The sequence below is a fragment of the Chiloscyllium plagiosum genome, unplaced genomic scaffold (genome assembly GCF_037043375.1).
Source record: "Chiloscyllium plagiosum isolate Xiang-an unplaced genomic scaffold, Cpla_swu_hap1 HiC_scaffold_19, whole genome shotgun sequence".
Lineage (NCBI taxonomy): Eukaryota > Metazoa > Chordata > Chondrichthyes > Orectolobiformes > Hemiscylliidae > Chiloscyllium > Chiloscyllium plagiosum.
In genome coordinates, this window is record NW_028270157.1 from 44,069,189 (window position 1) to 44,092,404 (window position 23,216).

At 40.8% G+C, this 23,216-nt stretch overlaps 1 protein-coding gene across 2 annotated transcripts in view; it reads right to left on the reverse strand.

Annotated features, from left to right (window-relative positions):
• Positions 1–23,216, reverse strand: part of b4galnt3b (beta-1,4-N-acetyl-galactosaminyltransferase 3b) — a 215,284-nt gene that overhangs the window by 72,472 nt on the left and 119,596 nt on the right. For both annotated transcript variants that reach the window (XM_087997275.1, XM_087997276.1), the window contains exons 4-7: positions 11,446–11,541; positions 9,418–9,508; positions 2,184–2,284; positions 199–266 (exon numbers count right to left, since the gene is read on the reverse strand). In XM_087997275.1, the coding sequence (XP_087853401.1) occupies positions 199–266; positions 2,184–2,284; positions 9,418–9,508; positions 11,446–11,541 (356 nt within the window). The remainder of the gene's footprint in view (positions 1–198; positions 267–2,183; positions 2,285–9,417; positions 9,509–11,445; positions 11,542–23,216) is intronic.

Sequence of the window (23,216 nt, forward strand, 5' to 3'; positions counted from 1 at the left end):
TTTTGGTGTCATCTGCAAACTTACTAACTATACCTCTTAACCTTCATGATCATAAAAAGCAATTGCAGTCTGTGAAAGGACAACAGCCCTGGGCAGCATCTGCGAAAGTAGTTCACTATCATGTTTTCAAAGATAACTTTTCTTATACAGAAACCATAGGAGAGAAATTGTTCAGCCATTTGAATTACATATACCTACTGTGTGGGCTTGGAGACTTGACTTTGAAACTTTCCAAATTCTCCAGGGGCTGTCCATTCCTTACCAGTCTATGTTAAAAAAAAAGAGAAAGTTATCTTGCTTGCAGGTATATTGCTTCAATGTAAATGGGATACTAGTGTATGCAATTTTTGTTTCATTAAAAATAAAATCTCATAGAACATAACTACTCAGTACAGGTCCTTCGGCCCTCGATGTTGCGCCGACCTGTCGTACCAATCTGAAGCCCATCTAACCTACACTATTCCATGTACGTCCATATGCTTGTCCAATGACGACTTAAATGTACTTAAAGTTGGCGAATCTACTACCATTATAGGCACAGCATTCATTACCCTTACTACTCTCTGAGCAAAGAAACTACCTCTGACATCTGTCCCAAATCTATCACCCCTCAATTTAAAGTGATGCCCCCTCGTACTTGCCATCACCATACTTGGAAAAAGGCTCTCCCTGTCCACCCTATCTAACCCTCTGATTATCTTATGTGTCTCTATTAAGTCACCTCTCAACCTTCTTCTCTCTAACGAAAACAGCCTCAAGTCCCCTCAGCCTTTCCTCGTAAGACCTTCCCTCCATACCAGGCAACATCCTAGTAAATCTCCTTTGCATGCTTTCCAAAGCTTCCACATCCTTCTTATAATGCGGTGACCAGAACTGTACACAATACTCCAAGTGCAGCCGCACCAGAGTTTTGTACATCTGCAGCATAACCTCATGGTTCCGGAATTCGATCTATCTATTAATAAAAGCTAAAACACTGTATGCCTTCTTAACAACCCTGTCAACCTGGGTGGCAACTTTCAAGGATCTGTGTACATGGACACCGAGATCTCTCTGCCCATCTACACCACCAAGAATCTTACCATTAGCCCAGTACTTTGCATTCCGGTTACTCTTCACATAAAAGATAATAAAGACTGTCAGAATTTCTTGAATTTCAATCATGAACTGCACAGTTTGGATAATTTAGGTGCATATGGGAGGTCAAATCAACTTATAACTCCCAGTTTGCTGATGGGAGGATCTCATTAGATCTTCCTGGTTGTATTTAACAAAGAATACTTTGCTTCCAATATCGGTTTTAGCAGTGAATTTATCAGATGTTGCCCAACTCCTTTGCTTTCCCTTCCAGCTCTAATATTGGGCTAAAAAATAAAGTTACAACATACAACTGTTGTCTTCATTTACTGTGAATAAATGTTAGATACTGCCCAGAATAACAGTTCTTTTTCGTCATCTCTCATCCTTCTGCTCAGATCTTCCATGAACTCTTAGCACCACTTGTGACTCCCACAATGCAAGATGGATATCAATACATCCAATTCACCACCAATAAAGTAATAGAGAAGGTTAATGAACTGGAAGTTTACTATCTGGATTTTAAGATATACTTGACAAAGTACCGTACAAAGGGTCATGTAATGAAATGAAGAGATATGTAATTGGAGGGTCAGCATTAACTTGGATTAAAAAAAAACTAAGGGCAGATCAGATCAAGCATGAGCATTATTTTCACTGCATAAAGGTAGACAATGGTGTTCCTAATGTCGTTGTTGTGGTTAGTTTGCACTAATGTGTGCGTGAGTGAAAGAAGTCCATATTTTCCCTCTGTGCTGGCATTTGTGTTTTATAAGAAACATGATTTCTTTTGCAAATGAATTATTCTGTAATTATTTTACTACATTGTAGTTTTCTCACAATGTTTTTATCACAGTGAGCACACTAACATCATTTTGTGAAAAACAAAGTGTTTATCATCTCCAGTGCTGTTGACAGAATAAACCATGTTGTGATGCTGCTCTCTGATATTATTTTATCAACACATCCCCAGGATTTCTGGCTGTAAAATGCACAGACCATTAAGGAACCAATATGACTAAAATGATACAGCTCAATTTCTTTCTGCAGGTAGGGTGAAACAAATGTTTAATGTGGGCAGGCTTTGGAAAACAGTGATACTGTACCTTTCCAACTTTCGCCAGAAGTGTGAGATTTGAAGGACTCTCATCTGTACTCAGCCAGAATTCGGAATTATCATCAGAGGCCACTGCAAACTGGAATTCACCTAAAGATAGCAAGATAGTTAATTACTTTTCTGGAAACACCAACTGACCCTAGATTGGTTCCCCACCAATCTTAAAAACTTTTGGGCAGAATCAATTTCAGCACATTGACCTCTGAAGGTTATAGGACAGACCAAGAGAGCAGTTAATAAAACCTAAATGATCCAAGGCTTTATAAGATGGTGCATAGATTACAAAAATAAAGAAGGTATGATAAACATTTGTGCCACACAAGTACCTGGCAACAACTGTCTCCAACAACAGAGAATTTTCCCTTAATGTTTAACAGCTTTACCATCACTAAATCCCTTCACTATTGACACTCAGGAGGTTACTACTGACTAGAAACTGAGCTGGACCAGCCATATAAATAATGGAGTTACATGAGAAAGTCAGAGGCCAAACTTTCTGTGGTGAGTAATTCACTTCTTTACAATTTAAGGCCCAACCAGTGTCTACACAGCAGGAATGTGATAGAGTATTCTGATCTTGCCTGGATGAGTGCGGCTCCAACAATATTCAAGAGGCTGGATGGGCTTGACAAATGAACCATTTGATTGGTACAACATTCATCACCATCAGGCGAAGGTGAGGACTGCAGATGCTGGAGATTAGAGTTGAGAAGGATGAAGGGCTTTTGCCTGAAACGTCAATTCTCCTGCTCCTTGGATGCTGTCTGACCTGCTGTGCTTTTCCAGCACTGCACTCTCGACATTCATCACCATCAGTGTCAGCATACACTCCCTCCACTATCAAGACACAGTGGCAGCTTCTTGGACTTTCTATGAGCTGCACTGCAGTAAGCACCCAAGGATCCTTTGACAGCACTTCCCAAATTCTTTGACCTAGAAGGTCAAGGGCAGCAGATGTATGGAAACGCCCCCTGCCTGTTAATGTGCAGAACTACAGTGAAAAGATAGGGGAGCGGTTCTATGTTATTTGCTCTTGCACTGAGTATGGATATGACAAGGCCACATGGCCTCCATCTCCTGTGCTATAACCATTCTTGGACTCCCTAGCACCTCAGTAAATTAGTCACTATTTATGAATGGGCATTGAACTTGGTAAGTGTTTTTTAGTGAAAACAGAAAATTATTGCAATTAATCAAATTCTATCCTTACCTCACATCCACACAGAGGGCAGAATGTAATTATTACAACTGGACGCATTGGCAGGAGAACTGATAGATGTTCTTGCCTTTGGCCGTCAGGCACTTAAACATGCAGCATTAGCTGCCCTATTGGTCAAGGAGCCCCAGCAATGCCAAAGCCACCATTATGACAGCTGCTGGTTAGTCAATGGGAAGATGCTCTACGTGGATGTCAGTGTTCCTGGGAGCAGTGCCAGCTTCTGATAATGCCCTGATCAGAGACCTAGGATCAACAGGGGCCCCCATGTCTTCGGTGTTTGTGGGCAGGTTGAAGGTTGCAGGATGGGAATCATGGGTCAAGAGAGGGAGTTGGCAGCAAGGACAGTGAGACAGTGTCGCGTACCACCACCCCATCCTTCACCTGCTTCTCAGTGCTGGACTCCTTGATCAATTCTGAGTGTCATTGTGTGATATTAAAGAGTTAACTTGCTCTGCTGACCTGCAGGAAACTGGATGCCCCGAGACTAGGGTGGGATGCCTCTGACTTACAGAAATTACATTATCACCTCCTATTATTCAGAGCCATTTACATGCCCATTTCCTTGCCATTTAGAAGCCATTTAGATTGTCATCTCCTACTATTTACATTTTCATCTCCTATTCAGAAAACAATAAGAACATTACAATTGGAAGTTGACTATGCCCCTCTAGTTACAAAAAACAATCTGCAACAGATTTGACCATTAAGGGATGATTTGCATCACATTGTTTCTGGGGTGGGGTGGTCACTGCATTCTGTCTTGAGTGGCATGTGACTGGGGGAATGGCTGGGAGTTGTCTTGTGGGCATTACTAACTGTGATGTAAAGATTTTGTATAAAAGAAGGACTGTTTCCTGTGTTTGGAGAGAGCTTTGACACAACTCTGCAAGCCCTGCGAGGTGTGCGTTAAAGTTCCTCCAGAAAGTTTGTACTGTGTTGTGCTTAATAAAATTCGGTTGCTTGTCCACGGAAGTTGGCATGCTGCAGTTGCATCAAGTGTGTAAGGATCTCAGAAAATAAAGAACTTCACATTTGCTTGAGAGATTTGCCAACCCTTTCACAGGAAGCAATCTCATGGGATGTGTATTTCAAGCTATCCACAAGGTGACCCTCCTACCTTCCATTGGAATACCAATGACAGCAGCTTTTCCTTGGGCATGACCTGTTCATTTATTGGTCTGAAGTATCATCAGTGCAGGTAGGCTGTCTGTGTGCCTTCCTACTCTGGACCAAACTGGGTGGGGTAGGAAGGCACTGGAGTTACGACCCTGAATACCCTTCAAATTAATTGCCCCTCATATCCAAACCTGGCATAATGAGGGGTATTAAATGCTAGCCATAAACATAGACTCACAGCACAAGGTCACTCTCTTGTGGTCAAGCACACCTCCGTAATCCCTCTGACTGATTTTGCAGAGAACAGAGGCCACACTTTCATTTAACAATGAAGCTGAAAATTGCTCAGACATTAATTTCCATCTGCCACCCTGCCCCCATACCAGTTTCATTTGGCTTTTTTTACAAGTTGATAAGATCTTCTGTTGAAGTTGAGATGTCCTTTGTGAAGGCCAGAAGAAAACTGGATTGCCCCTGCCTCACACACAATCTTTGTGTGTTGGTGTTGGTTTTGGAAGCAGTTTTCAAAAAAACGCATCTCCTTGTAGGGTCTGTGACCACTTGGAGAATGCTGCCAAGAGATTGGAACATTCAGGAAAAAAGTGGAAAATAATCCTACAGTTTTAAGTGCCACTATTAGATACTGTAAGAGATAGTGTAGATGAGTTTTCAAAGCAGGGATTCATCAGAGGGCTCTGTTCTGCAAAGATAAGTTAAACACTATCTCTCAATATTGAAACGGATTAGAGTATAATTTTTATTGAAGGAAGTGCCATAATGCATTCAAGAATGTGGAAGAATGTGTTGATAAGCTCTAACCATGTTTGGTACAAGGAATTAAATATACAGACTACTCTGATTGTAAAGTAAATCAGTTCTGGTTGCCCTATTAAATGAAAGAGACGGTTGAGAAAAGATTTATCAGGATGTTGCTGGAAATCAAGCATTTGAGATATAAAAATAGCCTGGAAAGACTGGGCCTTTCTTCACTGGAGTGTAGGAGGCTGAAGGGTAACCTTATTGGGGGTTATAAAATCATGAGGGGTATAGATAAGGTAAATGACAAGGATCTTTTCCCCAGGTTGAGGGAGTTCAAAACTAGGGAGCACATGTTTTAAGGTGAGAGGAGAAAGATTTAAAAAGGACATGAGCAGCACCTTTTTTTACATAGAGATTGGTTCGTGGAATGAACTGCCAGAGGAAGGGCTGGATGCAGGTACAATTACAACATTTAAATGACATTTGGATAAGTTCATGAATAGGAAGGGTTTGAAAGGATATGGACCAAATATATTAAAAAGGGTAGTTCAGTTGACATAGTTTACATGGACTTCAGTAAGGCCATTGACAAGGTCCCAAATGGAAAGTTGGTCTAATGGGACGACTTTATTTTGGCAACACGGTCAGCATGGACCGAAGGATCTGTTTCCATGCTGTATGACATTATGACTCTATATATCTTTCCCAGCTCCTTCCATTCAATTGACTGACATTCTGTTCTTTCAATTTCAGGCTGTAGGAAATAAAATAATATTACGGCTTGATCGAGATGCAAACTTTACAGGGCTGTTCACACAATGGTTCAAGTGAGTGACTGTCAGCTTTGTGAGACTATAATAACAGAGTACCGAATGCATATTGGGTGAGTGACTGTGATGGATACTTGGAATCAGGGAGGGGAATGAATCATTTGATATGGCATAGTGGTAGAATGGGTAAACCTGAGAGGACAGGGAGATGATAAAGGTAAATAGAGTATGGGGAAAACTGAACAGATATGAAGTGACCTGGCAGATTCATGGGTAATGAAAATGGCATGAGAGCTCTGACAGGGGCTTGACTTGGGTGGAGGCTCTGAGCTGGAATAGGTGTGGCATGGAGATCCGAATTGGCATGGGATGACATGACAGACCTGAGCAGGAATGGAGTGGTGTGGGTTGCTGGGTGAGGTTTAGGGAGCCTTTTGATAATGTTAAGAGCTGGGCTTCTCTATTGGAGAACTGAAATGGACTTCTGACAGCGTGCCTCCGAATGCATCTTCCAGTCACACTCCAACATCATTCTCAGACTGCACTGCAAATTTGAAATCTGTAAAAGAATATTGAAGTTCCAACCAAAGTCATGCACTGGTCAGGTGTGCAGTTGGAAGTTGCAAAAGTAGACATTTCCCTGAAAAATCTGAGCTCAGATCTCTGATTACACCAAACAGTATGACTGTCATACGAATATTGTGGTCTGTAGTCTCAATATTACAACAAAAAGTGCACAGAGTCCTTCCTGAAGCACATTTTTTTTTGAGTGTAGTTTATTTCTTTTTTTTCTCAGGGTTCTTCACTGTTACTTAGTCAAATCCTGGACCTCTGTAGGTTTCCCTATGTTGCATGGACCACAGAAGTTCAAGAAGATAATTCATCACCATTTTCTTCATGACAATTAGGGATAAGCAATAATGCAACAATGCCCACAACCTAGAAACACATTTTATAAACCCTGCTGAGATGGAAGTCAAAGAACTTCTGTCTAAGCCTCTGATTATGCCCACTTTCTGCTAATACTGAGCAAGTATTGTAAAAATAATCCATCTCAACTGCAAATATTTCCTTCCTCTTGCGATAGAGAAGTATCTAGTTCTCATTCCTCGGGCAGAGCAGTGACTGCAACTCTTTGTGTAATAAATCATAGACACTAACCTACATTCTATAATTGTGCAATAAAACACCTTGAAGCGCTAACGTAAAATGCCATGTATTTAATCTTCTTTTGCAAAAGGTGATCAGGACCAAGGTTATATTTTTCTAATGTTTGTCTTACTAAATTGAGTTTGTTACTGGAGTGTCATCTTAGATCAATTGACATTTGTGAACTAAACAATTGTATATTCAGACCCTATTTTGAGCATTTAACTTGGGCTAACATTTCAGTGCAGTATTAAGGTGGGGGCTACATTGGAGGAAGTATCATTTTTTGGAAGATATGTTAAATCAAATACAGACTAGTCACTTATTATTTTATTGTTTTTGGAACCACGTTGGTATAAGGTTGCTGCATTTGTCTTTGTAAGAAGAAACCACAAATGGGAACTCCTGGTCATCTGTTGGTTTGAGATCCAATTAGAACATGATAAGGTACTATGTTAGCTCTTCCTTCCTTTAAGCACCTATAGATAGAAAAGAATGAAGCACGTTTTGAGAGGGGAGATATTCTTTTCTGCTGTATCAGGAAGGAAAATGCTTTAATACTTTAATCATTGTCAGCATGAAAGAATCTAGCAAGGAAATTGTATCAATAATGAGAGGATTAATGTCAGTCAATTCATTAACTTCAGTCGCTTCCAAAATATCACTGAGTAGAAAGACCAACATCCAGTGAACTACTGGCACATTTTGTAGATTCAACTGCAAACAAACATATCAAGACTGCTCAAAATTATTTAACATTTGACTGTAGAGATACCAGAGACAGGAGCTCGTACAGATCAGTCAAGGATTAACTGAGGGGATTATTGGCTGTTCCTGAATATATATGGGAGGGCTCACTTTAATCATTTCAGGGATCTTTGGGTTTTTTTGTGTGGCATGGAAGCAGCAGACTGTTAGCAATTTAGTTAAGTGAAGGATTAAAAGAAGCACTTTGTATTGTCTCACTACCTTTCATGCAATGAATTACTTTCCTTTTGAAGTGCAGTGCCTCTTCGTATACAGACAAACACAGCAACGATTCTTTGCCAGCAATGTCTCTCAAAGAACTGCCTGTTTAAGAGATGTCTCTATAAATCAACATGGTCACAAAGGTTATAATGAAGACGCCTGAACAAAACATTTTTGACAATAGTACTCGGCCTTAATTAACTGGAAATAATTTTATGTTAATTGACATTTCCCTTCTATGGTTTGCCATTCTGCACCTTAAATTATATTGCTCGTAATAACAGGGGAAACCATCTGTTTGGGAGCATGAAATCTTCCGTTCTTTCAGCTTAAGAGTTAAAAACAGAGGTTTTAGTATCATGTTGATTTGTCTCACTCTCATTTCAATTCAGTTCAGACTGACAGATTAACCCAATGATTAAAGGATTGCTTAATGGTAAACCACTAAATAAGTTAAACAATTTAAAAGGATTATACTTAGAACATATTCACGAATCATGTACACTTTTGATTTCAATGCAGGCCCAAAAGGATAAAAATAATAAAACTTCATTTAAAGTCAGACATGTGCGTGAGATACTGGAAACTCAAATATTCTTATTAGCACATGTTTATGCATAAAAATAGAAAGATTCCCTTGCCCTTGAAACTGATGTTGTTCATTTTCTCCTCTCCAGTCATGTTATTACCTGAACATATCCTGATCAACCAAATAAGGATACAACGTTAGCTGCAATTTCTCAACAGCATTTCACAAAGCAGGTATATTTGCTGAAAGTCAAGTCCTGCATGGGAGATTCACTAGAGGTTTCTGTGTTTGCTTCTCTCTCACTCCACCTTTCCACAATTGCTCTGGTTCCAAGCAACACTTGCCTTACAGGTTAGAAGATTTCAATACCTACAAGTTAAGAGCTTTGTGTTGTTGTGACACTCAGAATGGACGCACAAAGTTACCGCAAGCAGACTATCTTACAGCAGGGTGTTCTTGCTGCATTGTTAATGTGACAGCTAAGAAGCACAATATTACAGAATCAAAGACTTGTTATGGTGCCCGGATTAAAGGTAGAACAAACTGGTCCGCCTGCTTTCTTTCATTTAAAAGCAATTCACGTCTTGTCCCTTGCAAGTACCACAGCAGTTCACATATAATGTTCAATTAATGCTGAATTCAGGAAATAAGGTTGTTATGACGACGATGATAAGTTGAAAAGTAACAAAGCTAGAAAGAGAAACTGACTCACCATCTGCATAGGGATGGATATAGCCGAATATTCTGAGCCCATAGTTGGTCCAGCTTGGTGCCACCGCCAACTTCTTGACCACAGTCCGTGTCTATAACAATATCATTAAATTCAGTGAGATCAGGAACCAAATCAAACTCATTTTAATTTCTTCCCATTTACAACTGTAGAAGATTAGTCCTCTTTTGGTGTTTACAAGAATGCAATATTAATCAGGTAAAGTGGTCTGTGTGAGTCAGTATTGCCAGCATAGTACTTGTCAAATGACAGCTAGATCTATACTGCACTAAATACTTCCACATTTCTCTATGTACTGAAAGGACAATAACTATGAATTTAATCAATCTTGACTTAATTTCCTCAATTGTCAACCTAGAATTAATACAGGCAAGCAATTCAAGGCAATAAAAAAGTGTTTGCATTTCCAAGGGATTAGTATTTTCCTCACCACCCCAAACAAACACCTATTTAGATGGTTTTGATGTTCAGTTTGTTAATTTTTTTTGGCTTTATTCTTTTTCACCCACACTCTTGGTTACATAGGAAGAGAGGCCACTCAATCAAGTGACTGTCGCAGATTCAGTTCAGATCTTCAAAGGAATAGTGGATCAAACCTGAAGCAAAGAAAACTGCAAAACTACTAGGAAATTGTGGTGGAGATGGAAGAGGAATGTTGTTCTTCCAGAGAGCTGGCAGGGACAAGATGTGCCGAATGGTCATCTTCAGTGCTGTAATTATTCTATCATTCTGCAAAATGGAATTTTCCAATCTTTAGCATGAAAATTGAAATCAGGTATCAGAAATCAAATCTCGTATAATAGGTAATAAATGCCTGGAATATGTGCCAGACCAGACTGTAGAGATGCATACTTTGGAATTGCTTAAAACGTCAGATACAAAACTTTGGTAAGTTTTAGCTATGCTTTGAATGAACAAATAATCTTTTCACCACTATGAATTAACTTTTTTATTGAAATGTTATGCTACTTCATAAAGTTCATACTGTCAAATAAAGAAAGGTTTAGCAGCAAGCTTTGTTGTTTATGTGGCATAATATTCTTTCTAGGATCAAGGGTGGCCTGGTGGCTTAGTAGCTAGCACTGCTCCCTCATAGCACCAGGGTCCTGGGTTTGATTCCACCCTCAAGCAATTTTCTGCATGGATTTTGTATGTTCTTTCTGTGTCTGTATGGGTTTCCGCTGGGTCCTCCAGTTTCCTCCCACAGTCCAATGGGCAGGTTAGGTGGATTGATCATATTAAATTGCCTGTAGTGTGCAGGCTTGGTGAATTAGCTGTGGGAAATTCAGGGTTGTAGGGAAAGGGTCTGAGTGGGATGCTCTGTGGAGTAGGCTGGTGTGGACTTGCTTGACCATATGGCCTGTTTCTAGAAACTGCAGGGATTCTATCTCACGGTTCAGAGAATGAATATGCTGGAGTGTATTATAATATGGTGTTGTGAACTATATTTACACACAGAAGGGACTTGACTCGGGCTGCAGTTCCTCAAGCTGACCACACTCTGAATGGAGTGGTCAAAAGGTGGGAGGACTAACTCCAGACAGGATACCTGCACCCTGATCCCACATCGGAAAAGAATTGCCAGAAATGAATTTAGAGTTGAATCCCAGAAACAGTATAGCGGTGATTAAGAACATTGCTTTGACCTGGAGAAGTCGCCCATCATTTATGTTGTTGGGCTGCATTCATCCAAGCAAATGGGAAGTTGTTGGATATTGATATAATCCTTACCTGCATAAAAGCTTTTTTTCTGACAATGTTGCATTGATACAAAATGACTTCAGTATCCTTTGATGTAACATGGTGATTCTGAAAATGTTTCTTATCCTTACAAGTGATTCAAGACCACTGGTTCGAGAGTTAAGACGTTACTGGTATCAACAAAGTGTCAAAAGGGAAGTTGCAGCAAACAACAAATAATTTGAAAGGATTCCAATAATTCCATCTGACTGCAAATACAATTATTGCTCCCAACATTTTCATACTTGCTTAGGTACAGTAGATACTCACATGTGGAAAGAGAGGGAAATGAATATTTTTCCTGAGCTGATCAACAGAACCGCCACACCAGTCTTCAAATATGTGCAAATTTGCTTGTCCCATGAACTGCATAAAAGAGACAAATTAAGTGTACTGATTAGTGCAGAGTAGAATGTTCCTATATTCTCATTAACTTGATCTAAGTAGCATACATTCAGGAGAGCCTGAAGGGGCCTGAAAATTGGATAGGCTTGAACAACAATCCTGAGAGAATATCATAGAGTCAAACCGCAACCACTTTTAAAAGAAGGCAAATTGGAAATGAGGCAGTCAATTATAGGGGTTTTGTGGTGACAAAGGAAGAGATGGTCAGAATTTTCAGTTGATAGTTTAAGACCTGCTGTGGTCATTTAGCTGGGGATGTGGAAAGCAAGTTAGCTGAGTAGATCTTTATGAAGTAGTTTTTGACAGCATGTGGTGCAGCTTGTGGATGAGATGTGCTTGGAGGGGGCAGGACCAGTGATTGAGAGAAAGCAAATAAAGTCAGAGCTGCTGGGTTAGAATGGGAAATAATATCTATTACCAGGAACCTAGCCTATGCAATGGTCTTGGGTGGCATGGTGGCTCAGTGGTTAGTACTGCTGCCTCACAGCGGCAGTGACCCACGTTCAATTCCAGCTTTGGGTAACTCGGTGTGGAGTTTGCACATTCTCCCCATATCTGCATGGGTTTCAGCCAGGTGCTCTGGTTTCCTCCTACACTCTAAAGATCTGCAGCTTAGGTAGATTGACCATGCTAGATTGCCTATAGTGTCCAGGGATATGCAGGCTAAGTGAGTTAGCTATTATAAGGATGGGGTAGGTCTGGGAGGGTTGGTGTGAATTTGATGGGCCTGGTTCCACACTGTAGGGATTCTATGTTTCTTGATTTTTCATATAAAGGTACTCATGAACATCTCTACTGCGCACATTGAGCATCCTGGAAAATCCCCAAAAATATAAGCAGATTTCCAATACCTGTTAGTGAACAAAACATTGCTTATCAATACGCAGAACAAAATAACTTAATGAATTTATACCTATGATCTGTCTTGCAAAGTATTCTTCAACTCAGTGGGGTCATCAGAAAGGAGAAAGTGAAAACTACAGACGCTGGAGTTCAGAGTCAAAAAGTGCATTGCTGGAAAAGCACAGCAGGTCAGGCAGCAGCCGAGGAGCAGGTGAGCTGACATTTCGAGCATAAGCTCTTTGGTAGACGTAAATCTGGATCTTGGGATTTCTTTTTTTCTCATTCTATGGGATGTGGGTGCCGCTGGCTGGCCAGCATTTATTGCCCGTCCCTAGTTGCACTTGAGAAGCTGGTGATGAGCTGCCTTCTTACATGGCTGCAGTCCACCTGCTGTGGGTTGACCCACAATGCAATGAGGGAGAGAATTCCAGGATTTTGACCCAGCAACGGTGAAGGAACCAAGTCAGGATGGTGAGCAGCTTGGAGGGGAACTTCAAGGTAGTGATGCTCCCATATATTTGCTGCCCTTGTCCTTCCAGATGGAAGCAGTCATAGGTTTGGAAGGTGCTGTGTGAGGATCTTTGGTGAATTTTTAGATAGTACACACTGCTGCTACTGAGTGCCAGTGGTGCAGCCAGTTCAATGTCATTCATGTGGCCTGATTTGTCCTGAATGGTATCAAGCCACTTGCGTGTTGTTGGGGCTGCACCCATCCAGGCAAATAGGCAGTATTCCATCACACTCCTGACTTGCTGTTTGTAGATGGTGGACAGGCTTTTAAGAGTCATAAGGAGAGTTATTCGCTGCAGTATTCCTAGCCTCTGACCTGCTCTTGTAGCCACTGTGTTTATGTGGTGAATCCATTTGCGTTTCTGATCAATATAACTCTAAAGATGTTGATATTGGGGGATTCAGTGATGGTAACACCATTGAATGTCAAGGGGCAGTGGTTAGTTTGTCTCTTATTGGTGATGGTCATAGCCTGATATTTTCATGGTGCGAATGTTATGTGTTACTTGTCAGTGCAAGCCTGGATATTGCCCAGATCTTGTTGCATTTGGACACAGACTGCTTCAGCATCTGAGAAGTCAAGAATGTTCCTGAACATTATGCAATCATCCGCAAACACCCCTACTTCTGACCTTATGATGGACGGAAGGTCATTGATGAAGCAGCTAAAGATGGTTGGGCCTAGGACACTATCCTGAGCAATTCCTACAGAGATGTCCTGGAGCTGAGATGACTAACCTCCAACAACCACAACCATCTTCCTATGTGTCAGGTATAACACTAACCAGATAGAGTCATAGAGATGTACAGCATGGAAACAGACCCTTCGGTCCAACCCGTCCATGCCAACCAGATATCCCAACCCAATCTAGTCCCACCTGCCAGCACTTGGCCCATATCTCTCCAAACCCTTCCTATTCATATATCCATCCAAATGCCTCTTAAATGCTGCAATTGTACCAGCCTCCACCACTTCCTCTGGCAGCTCATTCCATACACGTACCACCCTCTGTGAAAAAGTTGCCCCGTAGGTCTCTTTTATATCTTTCCCCTCTCATCCTAAACCTATGCCCTCTAGTTCGGGACTCCCCCACACCACGGAAAAGACTGTGCCCATTTACCCTATCTATGCCCCTCATACCTTTGTAAACCTCTATAAGGTCACCCCTCAGCCTCCGACGTTCCAGGGAAAACAGCCCCAGCTTGTTCAGCCTCTCCCTATAGCTCAAATCCTCCAACCCTGGCAACATCCTTGCAAACCTTTTCTGAACCCTTTCAAATTTCACAACATCCTTCCAATAGGAAGGAGACCAGAACTGCATGCAAAATTCCAATAGTGGCCTAACCAATGTCCTGTACAGCCGCAACATGACCTCCCAACTCCTGTACTCAGTACTCTGACCAATAAAGGAAAGCATACCAAATGCCTTCTTCACTATCCTATCTACCTGCGACTCCACTTTCAAGGAGCTATGAACTGCACTCCAAGGTCTCTTTGTTCAGCAACACTCCCTAGGACCTTACCATTAAGTGTATGAGTCCTGCTAAGATTTGCTTTCCCAAAATGTAGCACCTCATATTTATCTAAATTAAACTCCATCTGCCACTTCTCAGCCCATTGGCCCATCTGGTCAAGATCCTATTGTAATCTGAGGTAGCTCTCTTCGCTGTCCACTACACCTCCAATTTCAGTGTCATATGCAAACTTACTAACTGTACCTCTTATGCTCGCATCCAAATCAGTTATGTAAATGACAAAAGGTGGAGGACCCAGCACCGATCCTTGTGGCACTCCACTGGTCACAGGCCTCCAGTCTGAAAAGCAACCCTCCACCACCACCCTCTGTCTTCTGCCTCTGAGCCAGTTCTGCATCCAAATGGCTAGTTCTTCCTATACACAGTGCTCCAGACATGGTCTCACCAATGCCCCTGCATTACTGAAGCATAACCTTCTTACTCTTGCATTCAACGCCTATCACAATAAACCGTCACATCATATTAGTTTGCCTGATTGCTTGCTGTGGCTGCAGACTGACTTGCGATCGTGCACTAGGATACCCAGATCCCACCGCATCTCCGAGATCTGCACCCTCTCACCATTTAGATAGTGTGCTTTTCTTTTAAAAGACAAGATTCTCTCTGCTGAAGTGGACACGGACGCCTGACATTTTTCAGTCCAACGCAGACGCTGGAGCTAAAAAGCGGACAGCGCGAAAGAGAGCCAACGTCTGGCACAGCATGTGTCAGGAAACTTTAAGCTGGAAGGTTGATGCAAAGTTGGATGTTCAACTGAATTACAACATTCACTCAATTGCTCTGGTAGAGGGTGGGGAGTGTTTCACCATGTACCGCCTTGCCTACCAGTTCATTCACTTGTTAACACTGAAGAAGACACACACACACGCATGCAACCAGGACCAAAAAAAAGATAAAACCTGTGCTTTTATAGCATCTCACACAAGCTCAGGATGTTTCCAATGCATTTCATAGTCATCAAGTGCGACGCAGCAACTGTTATAAAGCAGGGAAATGCAGCAGCCAATTTGCGCACAGCAAGCTCCCACACACACAGCGGTGTGATAACAGCCTGTCAAGGTATAAACTGCGGCCTGAACACCAGGGAGGCCTTCAAAAGAGGACAAAGGGATATTCTTGCGTCTGCCCTAGACTGCAGCTGTTGCGAGCATTTTGCTTTCCACCTGAGAGATGGTTTTTCCGACCTTGCAGCACTGCTTCAGCATTCTAGTTGGACAGGTATCTTGCTGCATGTAAAGGCGAATTTAGAATGTTGGTTTGGCCAGTGAGGATGGGGTTCAGGGCTAGCTCAGTTGGTTGGACGGTTGGTTTATAGAGTTGAAAAGTGTGGTGCTGGAAAAGCGCAGCAGGCCAGGCAACATCCGAGGAGCAGGAGAATCGACATTTCAGGCATAAGCCGTTCTTCAGGAATCTGGTTGGTTTACAGAGCAACATCAACAGCATGTCAATTCCTGTCGCATCGGAGGTTACCATCGAGGTCCTGCCTTTTCAATCTCACCCCCTTGCCTGAGGCGTGGTGACCCTCAGGTTAAACCCACCACCGATTGTGTCTCTCTCTCTCTCTCTCTTTAAGGAGACAGCAGCCCTGAGATTCCTCTGGAACTATGGTGATTTACCTTTAGAAGGGGATGAGAGTTTTAACAAGCTGTTTATACATCTTCAGCATGTCCCCTCTCAGTCTCCTCTGCTCCAAGGAAAACAACCCCATTCTAACCCATCTCTCCATCTGAAACTGGGGAAGCAAAGGAAGGACTCCCCAGAACAAGTTAGTGTAGGATCAGAACAAAAGCCCAAAAAGGCAAGTTTTTGCTTACTGTATATTTTAACAGCGATTTGAATTTTTTTTAATATCAGATTCCAAAGTACACCTGCTACAATATTATTTTGTCTGGAAACCTAGCCAAGGATCAAAAGAAGGAAAAGGCATGTGGGAAAAGATGGAAGATGGGGTGAAGAAATCTCAATTAACAAAGTATGGACATCAATCTATGAAAATACAGTCAATAATAAATTTGTGCAGAGGGTATCATTCCAAAGTTTCCAGGCAATGCAACGAATAACAAACAGAGTAGTAACAGACCTCAGGTAAACACAGACTCATGAAACGGCCTGGCAGATGCGATTTAATGTGCTAATGTGAACAACATGGTGAAGCAGCATTATTTAAATCATCCTACTCTGATGAGGTGGCAGGTGCAAGATCAGAAAGACCTGGGGCGTTTGTGCAGACATCTTTAAAGGTGTCAGGACAAAAGTTAAAAAAAAAGTTCTGAAAACATAATGTGGACCCGCTTTTGTGAATTGAGGCACTGAACAGAAAAACAAGGAAGCCATACTGAAGTTTTAAAAATCTGTGGTTCGGCCTCAGTTGAACTACAACAAACACAGCAAGAATGTCAAAGACCTGGAGAGGGTACAGGGGAGGGTTGCCAGGATTATACAAGCAATGAGGGGTTAAGGAATCTGGATTGATTGGGAGAAGCTGGGACTATTCTCTTTAGATAGATGTGGTCAAAATTGAGGCTATACTGTTAAGATCTGGAATAGACAGAGTGAAAGGATATCAGATTCTGAAGATATCGGAGTTATGAGATCCCACAGGAATCTTTACGAGGCAACTTTGCATAAAGGTTGGGGTGTGGGAATAAATTGTACAGTTCTATCATACAACCATCACAAGTATGGAAGGTCAAATGGCTGAAAGACTAACTGATTCTATTCAAATAATGGAGTGTCCCACAGGTAGTCACAAAATGTTAAAAGAGAGCAATGGTTAACATTGAGCAGAGCCATTGATTACTATCCTCAACTAATGCTTCCAAAACTGACAATTCTCTCTTACATTAATATGCTTTATTCAACAAGTCTAGATTAGTGTTCAAAATTTAAAATCTGTCATCACTGTGAAACTTTTGTCATAGCCACAGATCATAACTTTGAAATATTTATGGACATAGAAGTTAAAACATAAAACAGTACAGTACAGGAACAGGCCCTTCAGCCTGCCATGGCTGTGCCACCTTGATGCCATTCTAAACTAATCCCATCTTCCTGCACGTGGTCCATATTCTTCTATTCTCTGACTGTTCACATGTCTGTCTAAATGCTTCCTAAACCTTTTTTTTATGTATCTACATCTACCACCCCCCCCCCCCCCGGCAGCATATTCCTGGGACCCTACCACCCTTTGAGTAAAAATCTTTCCTCACACATCCCTTTTAAACTTTTCCTCTCTCACCTTAAATCTATGCCCTCTTGTATTTGGCATTTACATCCTGGGATAAAGACTCCTACAACCCACCCAATTCATGTCTCTCATAATTTTGTATACTTTTATCAGGTTACCTCTCGGCTGGATACAGTCCAACAAATAATCCAAGTTTATCCAACCTCTCCTTATAGATAATACATTCCAATCCAGGCAACACCCTGGTTAAAACTCTTTTCCATCCTCTCCAAAGCCTCTACATCACTCTTATAGTGTGGCAAACAGAATTGCATACAATACTCTGAATGTGGCCTCACTGAAGTTTCATACAGCTGTACATGCCAATTTTATACTCAGTGCCCCAAACGATGAAGGCAAGCATGCTGCATGCCCTCTTTACCACAGCATCCACTTGTGTTGCCACTTTTGGGGAATTATGCATTTGCATTCCAAGAACACTTTGTGTATCAATGCTCCCAAGGGCCCTGCCATTTACCGTATACTTTCGTCTTGCATTTGATCTTGCAAAATGACCTTCTCTTTAAATTATCCTTATTGTGACCAACTGAAGGGAATGGGTGAATAAAGAAGTTTATCCCTCCTCATCCAGCAGCTTAACCATTTGGGGTATCCAGTCAGAAATTGTAGCAAACTGGGGATCCTACTTTAGGCCTTCCCACATTGTTGACCATTGAAATGGGTGCCTGGGAAGTTTGTGAACATTCTGAAATTATGAGAAAAATCTCAACACAGAAGGAATATCTTCACCTAATCATGTGCCTATGAAGCAATATTTTTTAAACACTCCCTATTATCTCCTTAAATTTAAATACGTCACCACAACTCTTCTTCAGTGTTCAATTTTATTTCATTCTTCCTTGTTGTTGTTATGAAAGGTTTTGCATTTTCTGCTAAGTACTTCCAGATCTTTTGATTTATGTCTTAAAAGTTCCAACACACACACATTTTGCCCTTGTATGAAGTTTCACTCAATGGGATGGGAAAAGTGCTGCCTGCCAATGCACACTAGTTACAAAATAAACTATTTTACTTAGATATTCAAAACTTTTGAATGCTTTGGCTATTTACACCAGATTCTAGTACACTGAAATCTGTTAGAAGCTCATAGTATTGTCACTAATATCAACTGATTAATCCATAGCACATCAATGCCAGATTTCAATTTGAAAGAATGTTCAGAGCTCTGTATCAGAGGCAAGCAATCACAAGAAAAGTGGAAGACCTTAGAAAGGTCACCTCTGGCTGCTCCCATTTGGCTGTCTGCACAAGCTCGGACAAGATTACAAGATTACCGAGCCACATGATTTCACTCTGAGACTGAGAGAGAAAGGGGATGGACAGAAAGGGGTGGTGTTCAGAGAGTGGGAGAGAAATTACAATTTTAGAAAAGGATAGAAAAAATGCATTGACTGTTCATATATTTTGGAAGAATGACACCTTGGCAGCAAGGTAAAGTGACTTATTCCTATTCTTTAATTAGAATAAATCTAGAAGAATGCCCTCGCACTATTTTAGTGCTCACAAACAAATTGCAGCGTTTCAATGCTTAACTTTTCCAAGAAACCTGGGCTGACCTCACAGTTTCCACTTCTTACATGTTTTATTATGGAGCTTCAACTGCCAGAACCTGTCATGAATTGCTTATTTAGTGTTGGATTATTCTACACACATTTTTGCATCATTCTACTTACATCCATTGTAAATAACTTTACACTGACAAACAACAGTAATGGATCCCAGCTGAATTCTCTCACTCTGTGAAAACCCCAAGGGAATTATCAGCAAATCAGTGTAAAACTTTTCAAAGAGCTAAATAAAAGAAAATTAACAAAATCAGCAACAGCCTTCGATGGCCAACAACTATTCCCACCCCTTCACTTTTAGTTGAAACACATAAACAGCATCATACTGAAATCTGACGAGTAGTAATTTCCAATACAGCTGCCAAGTATTCTCAGGCAGAGGCAGAGACAATCTAGTTTTCAAAGCTTCACTGCATTAAATTTTATTTTTCTTCAAAGATCATGTAATTAATACACTACATAGAACAAATATATTCTGTTAACATAGTGGGCATTCACACACCACTGAAATTAAGTGTAATTGTATAAAACTCTTGCACTTGCTATTTTCATCATCTGAAGTATGTATCTGCTTCATAAATTCAATCAACAGGACCAACTAAATTGTATTATAATTTCAGATGCTATTTAAAATAGGTGTTGTATAGGATATATCCCCCATTAGCAGAAAGTTTTACTACTGAGTTTTGTTAACAGCTGCTTTGTTAACAACATTGAAACCGCTGGGCAAAACTAAATGGTGAAATAAATGCTTAAGTCAAATTGCTAAATCTTCTATACAACCATAATGCACAACTGTTATTCCTGGAAAATAAAGTTTGGTGAAATTTTTACTCAAATGTTGCGTTAGATCTTACAGGAGCTATACAACAAGTTATTGCTTTAGCACAGCAGGAATGTTACAATAGCAGTAAAACTAATTCTACTGTGCAGTTCAGCCCATTTCTGACACAGAGCCAAACAGCTGTTAGTTGAAGAGACAAGGGGGAAAATGAAACATTAACTCGTAATTCGATAGCGCTTTTCACCTTCTGGAAGACATGGGAATTCTTTCTAAAGCAGTTTATCACAGAATTGTTATGGTGCAGAGGAATCACTGTGTCTGCATCAGCCCGCTGAGCATTTTGACTTATTGCCAATCTCCTGCCTTTCCCCATACCCCTACACATTGTTTCTATTTAAATAACCATCAACTCCTCTCTTGAATGCCTCAATTATAAGTCATTTTCAAGCAGACTTCCAGACAGAACATTCCCTACCCTAACTATTTGTTGTGTGAAAGATTTTCTAACCTCACATTTACTTCTTTTTCAAAACAATTTAAAGCTGTGTCCCCGGTTCGTGATCATTTTATGGGAGGAAACAGTTTCTCAACTTCTATTCTGTCCAGGTCAGTCGTGATTTTGAAAACTTTTACCAAATTTTCTTCCATGCTTCTCCTCCCCAAGGAAAACAGTCCCAGCTTCTATAATCTATTCTTGTAATTGAAGCTTCTCATACCTGAATCATTTTTGTAAACTGGTTCTGTACCCCCTCTAATAAAGTGGAGCACCCAAACCTGAACACAATACTCCAGCTGAGGTCTAGCTAGTGTTCTCTAGATATTCAGCAGAGCCATTTTGTTTTTGTACTCTGTCTCTACTTAGGAAAGCTAGAATACTGTGTGCTTATTAACAATTCTCTCTTCCTGTACTGCCAATTTTAATGACTAATGCACAGAAACACCCAGGTCTCTGTGGTTTTATATTCCTTCTAGAATAGTATTCATTATTTTATACTATTTCTCCACATGCTTTTTAAGAAAATGCATCATCTCAAACCAGTCTGCATTGACTTTCATCTGCCACCTGTCTACCTTCTCCATCAACTTGTTTATACCCTCTTGAAGATTGACACTATCCTTTTTACAGATTACAATGGTCCCAAGTCCCAAACAAACTTTTAAACTGTCTTCCATACACCAAGTTCTAGTTCAATTACGCATATAAGCAGAAGCAAAAGTCCCAATACCAATTCCTAGTGAACAACACAACCCTTCGTACAGTTTAAAAAATACCCGTTAACCACCACTCTCTGTTTCCTATTCCTCAGCCAAATTTTTATGCATGTTACTACTGACCCTTTTACTCTATGAACTATAACTTTTTATGCAACAGTATTGTATGGTATGGCCCAAATACTTTCCAGAAGTCTGGAATATTGTGTGCAGTTTTGGGCTCCAGATCTCAGGAAGGATGGACTGGCCCTAGAGTGTGTCCAGAGGAGGTTCATGAGAATGGTCCCAGGAATGAAAAGCTTAACATATGAGGAACGTTTGAGGACTCTGGGTCTATACTTAATGGAGTTTAGAAGAATGAGGATGGATCTAGTTGAATGACCTGGACAGAGGAGATATTGGGAAGATGTTTCCAGTAGTAGGAGAGACTAGGACCTGAGGGCACAGCCTTAGAGTAAAGGGAAGACCTTTTAAAATGGAGATAATAAGAAACTTCTTCAGCCAGAGAGTAGTGAATCTATGGAATTCACTACCACAGAAGGCTGTGGAGGTTAGGTCACTGAGTATATTCAAAGACTGAGATAGATAGGTTCTTGATTATCAAGGGGATCAAGGGTTATGGCGAGAAAGCAGGAGAATGGGGTTAAGAAACTTATCAGCTATGATTGAATGGTGGAGCAGACTCAATGGGCTGAATGGCCTAATTTCTGATCCTGTGTCTTATGGTCTAAGTCCATGTGGACCACATCAACAGCCTTGACCTCAGGAATCCTCTCTATTACCTCTTCAAAAACATCAGCAAGTTAGTTGGCCATGGGTTTTCCCTTAACAAATTCATGCCAGCTCTTCCGAAGTAACCCCATTTTCTCATTTTTCCATATTTATTAAAGTAACAGATCTGTAATTGTTGGGGTTTTCTTTACAAGCTTAATGTTGGCAATTCTCCAGTCCTTTGGCACTACCCTAGATTCCAGGAAAGATTGAAAGATTAATGTCAGCGCATCTGCAATTTCCCCTCCCACTTCCTTTAATAACCTTGAATGCACCTCATCTAGTCTTGATACATTATCAACTTTAGTACTGACAGCTTATTCAATGTCTCCTCTTTATTCAAAATTATACATAATCTACACGTCAACCAAGATCTTGTGATAAGCTCCACCCATCAGAATTTAAAAAGATTGATCCTAGGAGGAGCTAACCATTTCAGTCTGTGTGTTTTACTTTGATTCCATTTCAGTGCTAAGCATTGCAACTCAGCAGGATCTGTACTCTTCAATACATTCTAAGGGTTGTACAAACAGCTTTCATGTAATTCTGATGTAATGTAACTAGCTCTTAAGTTCCATGTAAATGATAAAACACAGAAGTGTAAACATCCACTCAGTCAATCAAGTATGCCCCAACGTGCAATCAGATCATGGCTGATTTGATAATCTTCAACCCCAATTTCCTGCCTTTTTCCTATGATTCTTGATTCTCTTCCTGAGTAAAAATCCAGCCATCTTAGCATTGAATATATTTAACAACTCAGCCTTAACAGCCCTCGATTGTAAAGAATTCCTGAGATGCACTACATTTTCTATTCCTTCTCTTTCTATCTTAAAAGCGAGAGCCTTTCCTCTCAAATTACGTCCATAGATTCTCAACTCTCTCACAACAGGAAACAATCTTTCTGCATCCACCCAGTCAGTTTCTGAAATAATCTATTTTTCAATAAAATCACCTCTCATTCTCCTAAACTCCAATGAGTACAGGCCCAATCTACTCAACCTGTCATACAGTCATAGAGATATACAGCATGGAAATAGACCCTTCGGTCCAACCCGTCCATGCCGACCAGATATCCCAACCCAATCTAGTCCCACCTGCCAGCACCCGGCCCATATCCCTCCAAACCCTTCCTATTTATATACCCATCTAAATGCCTCTTAAATGT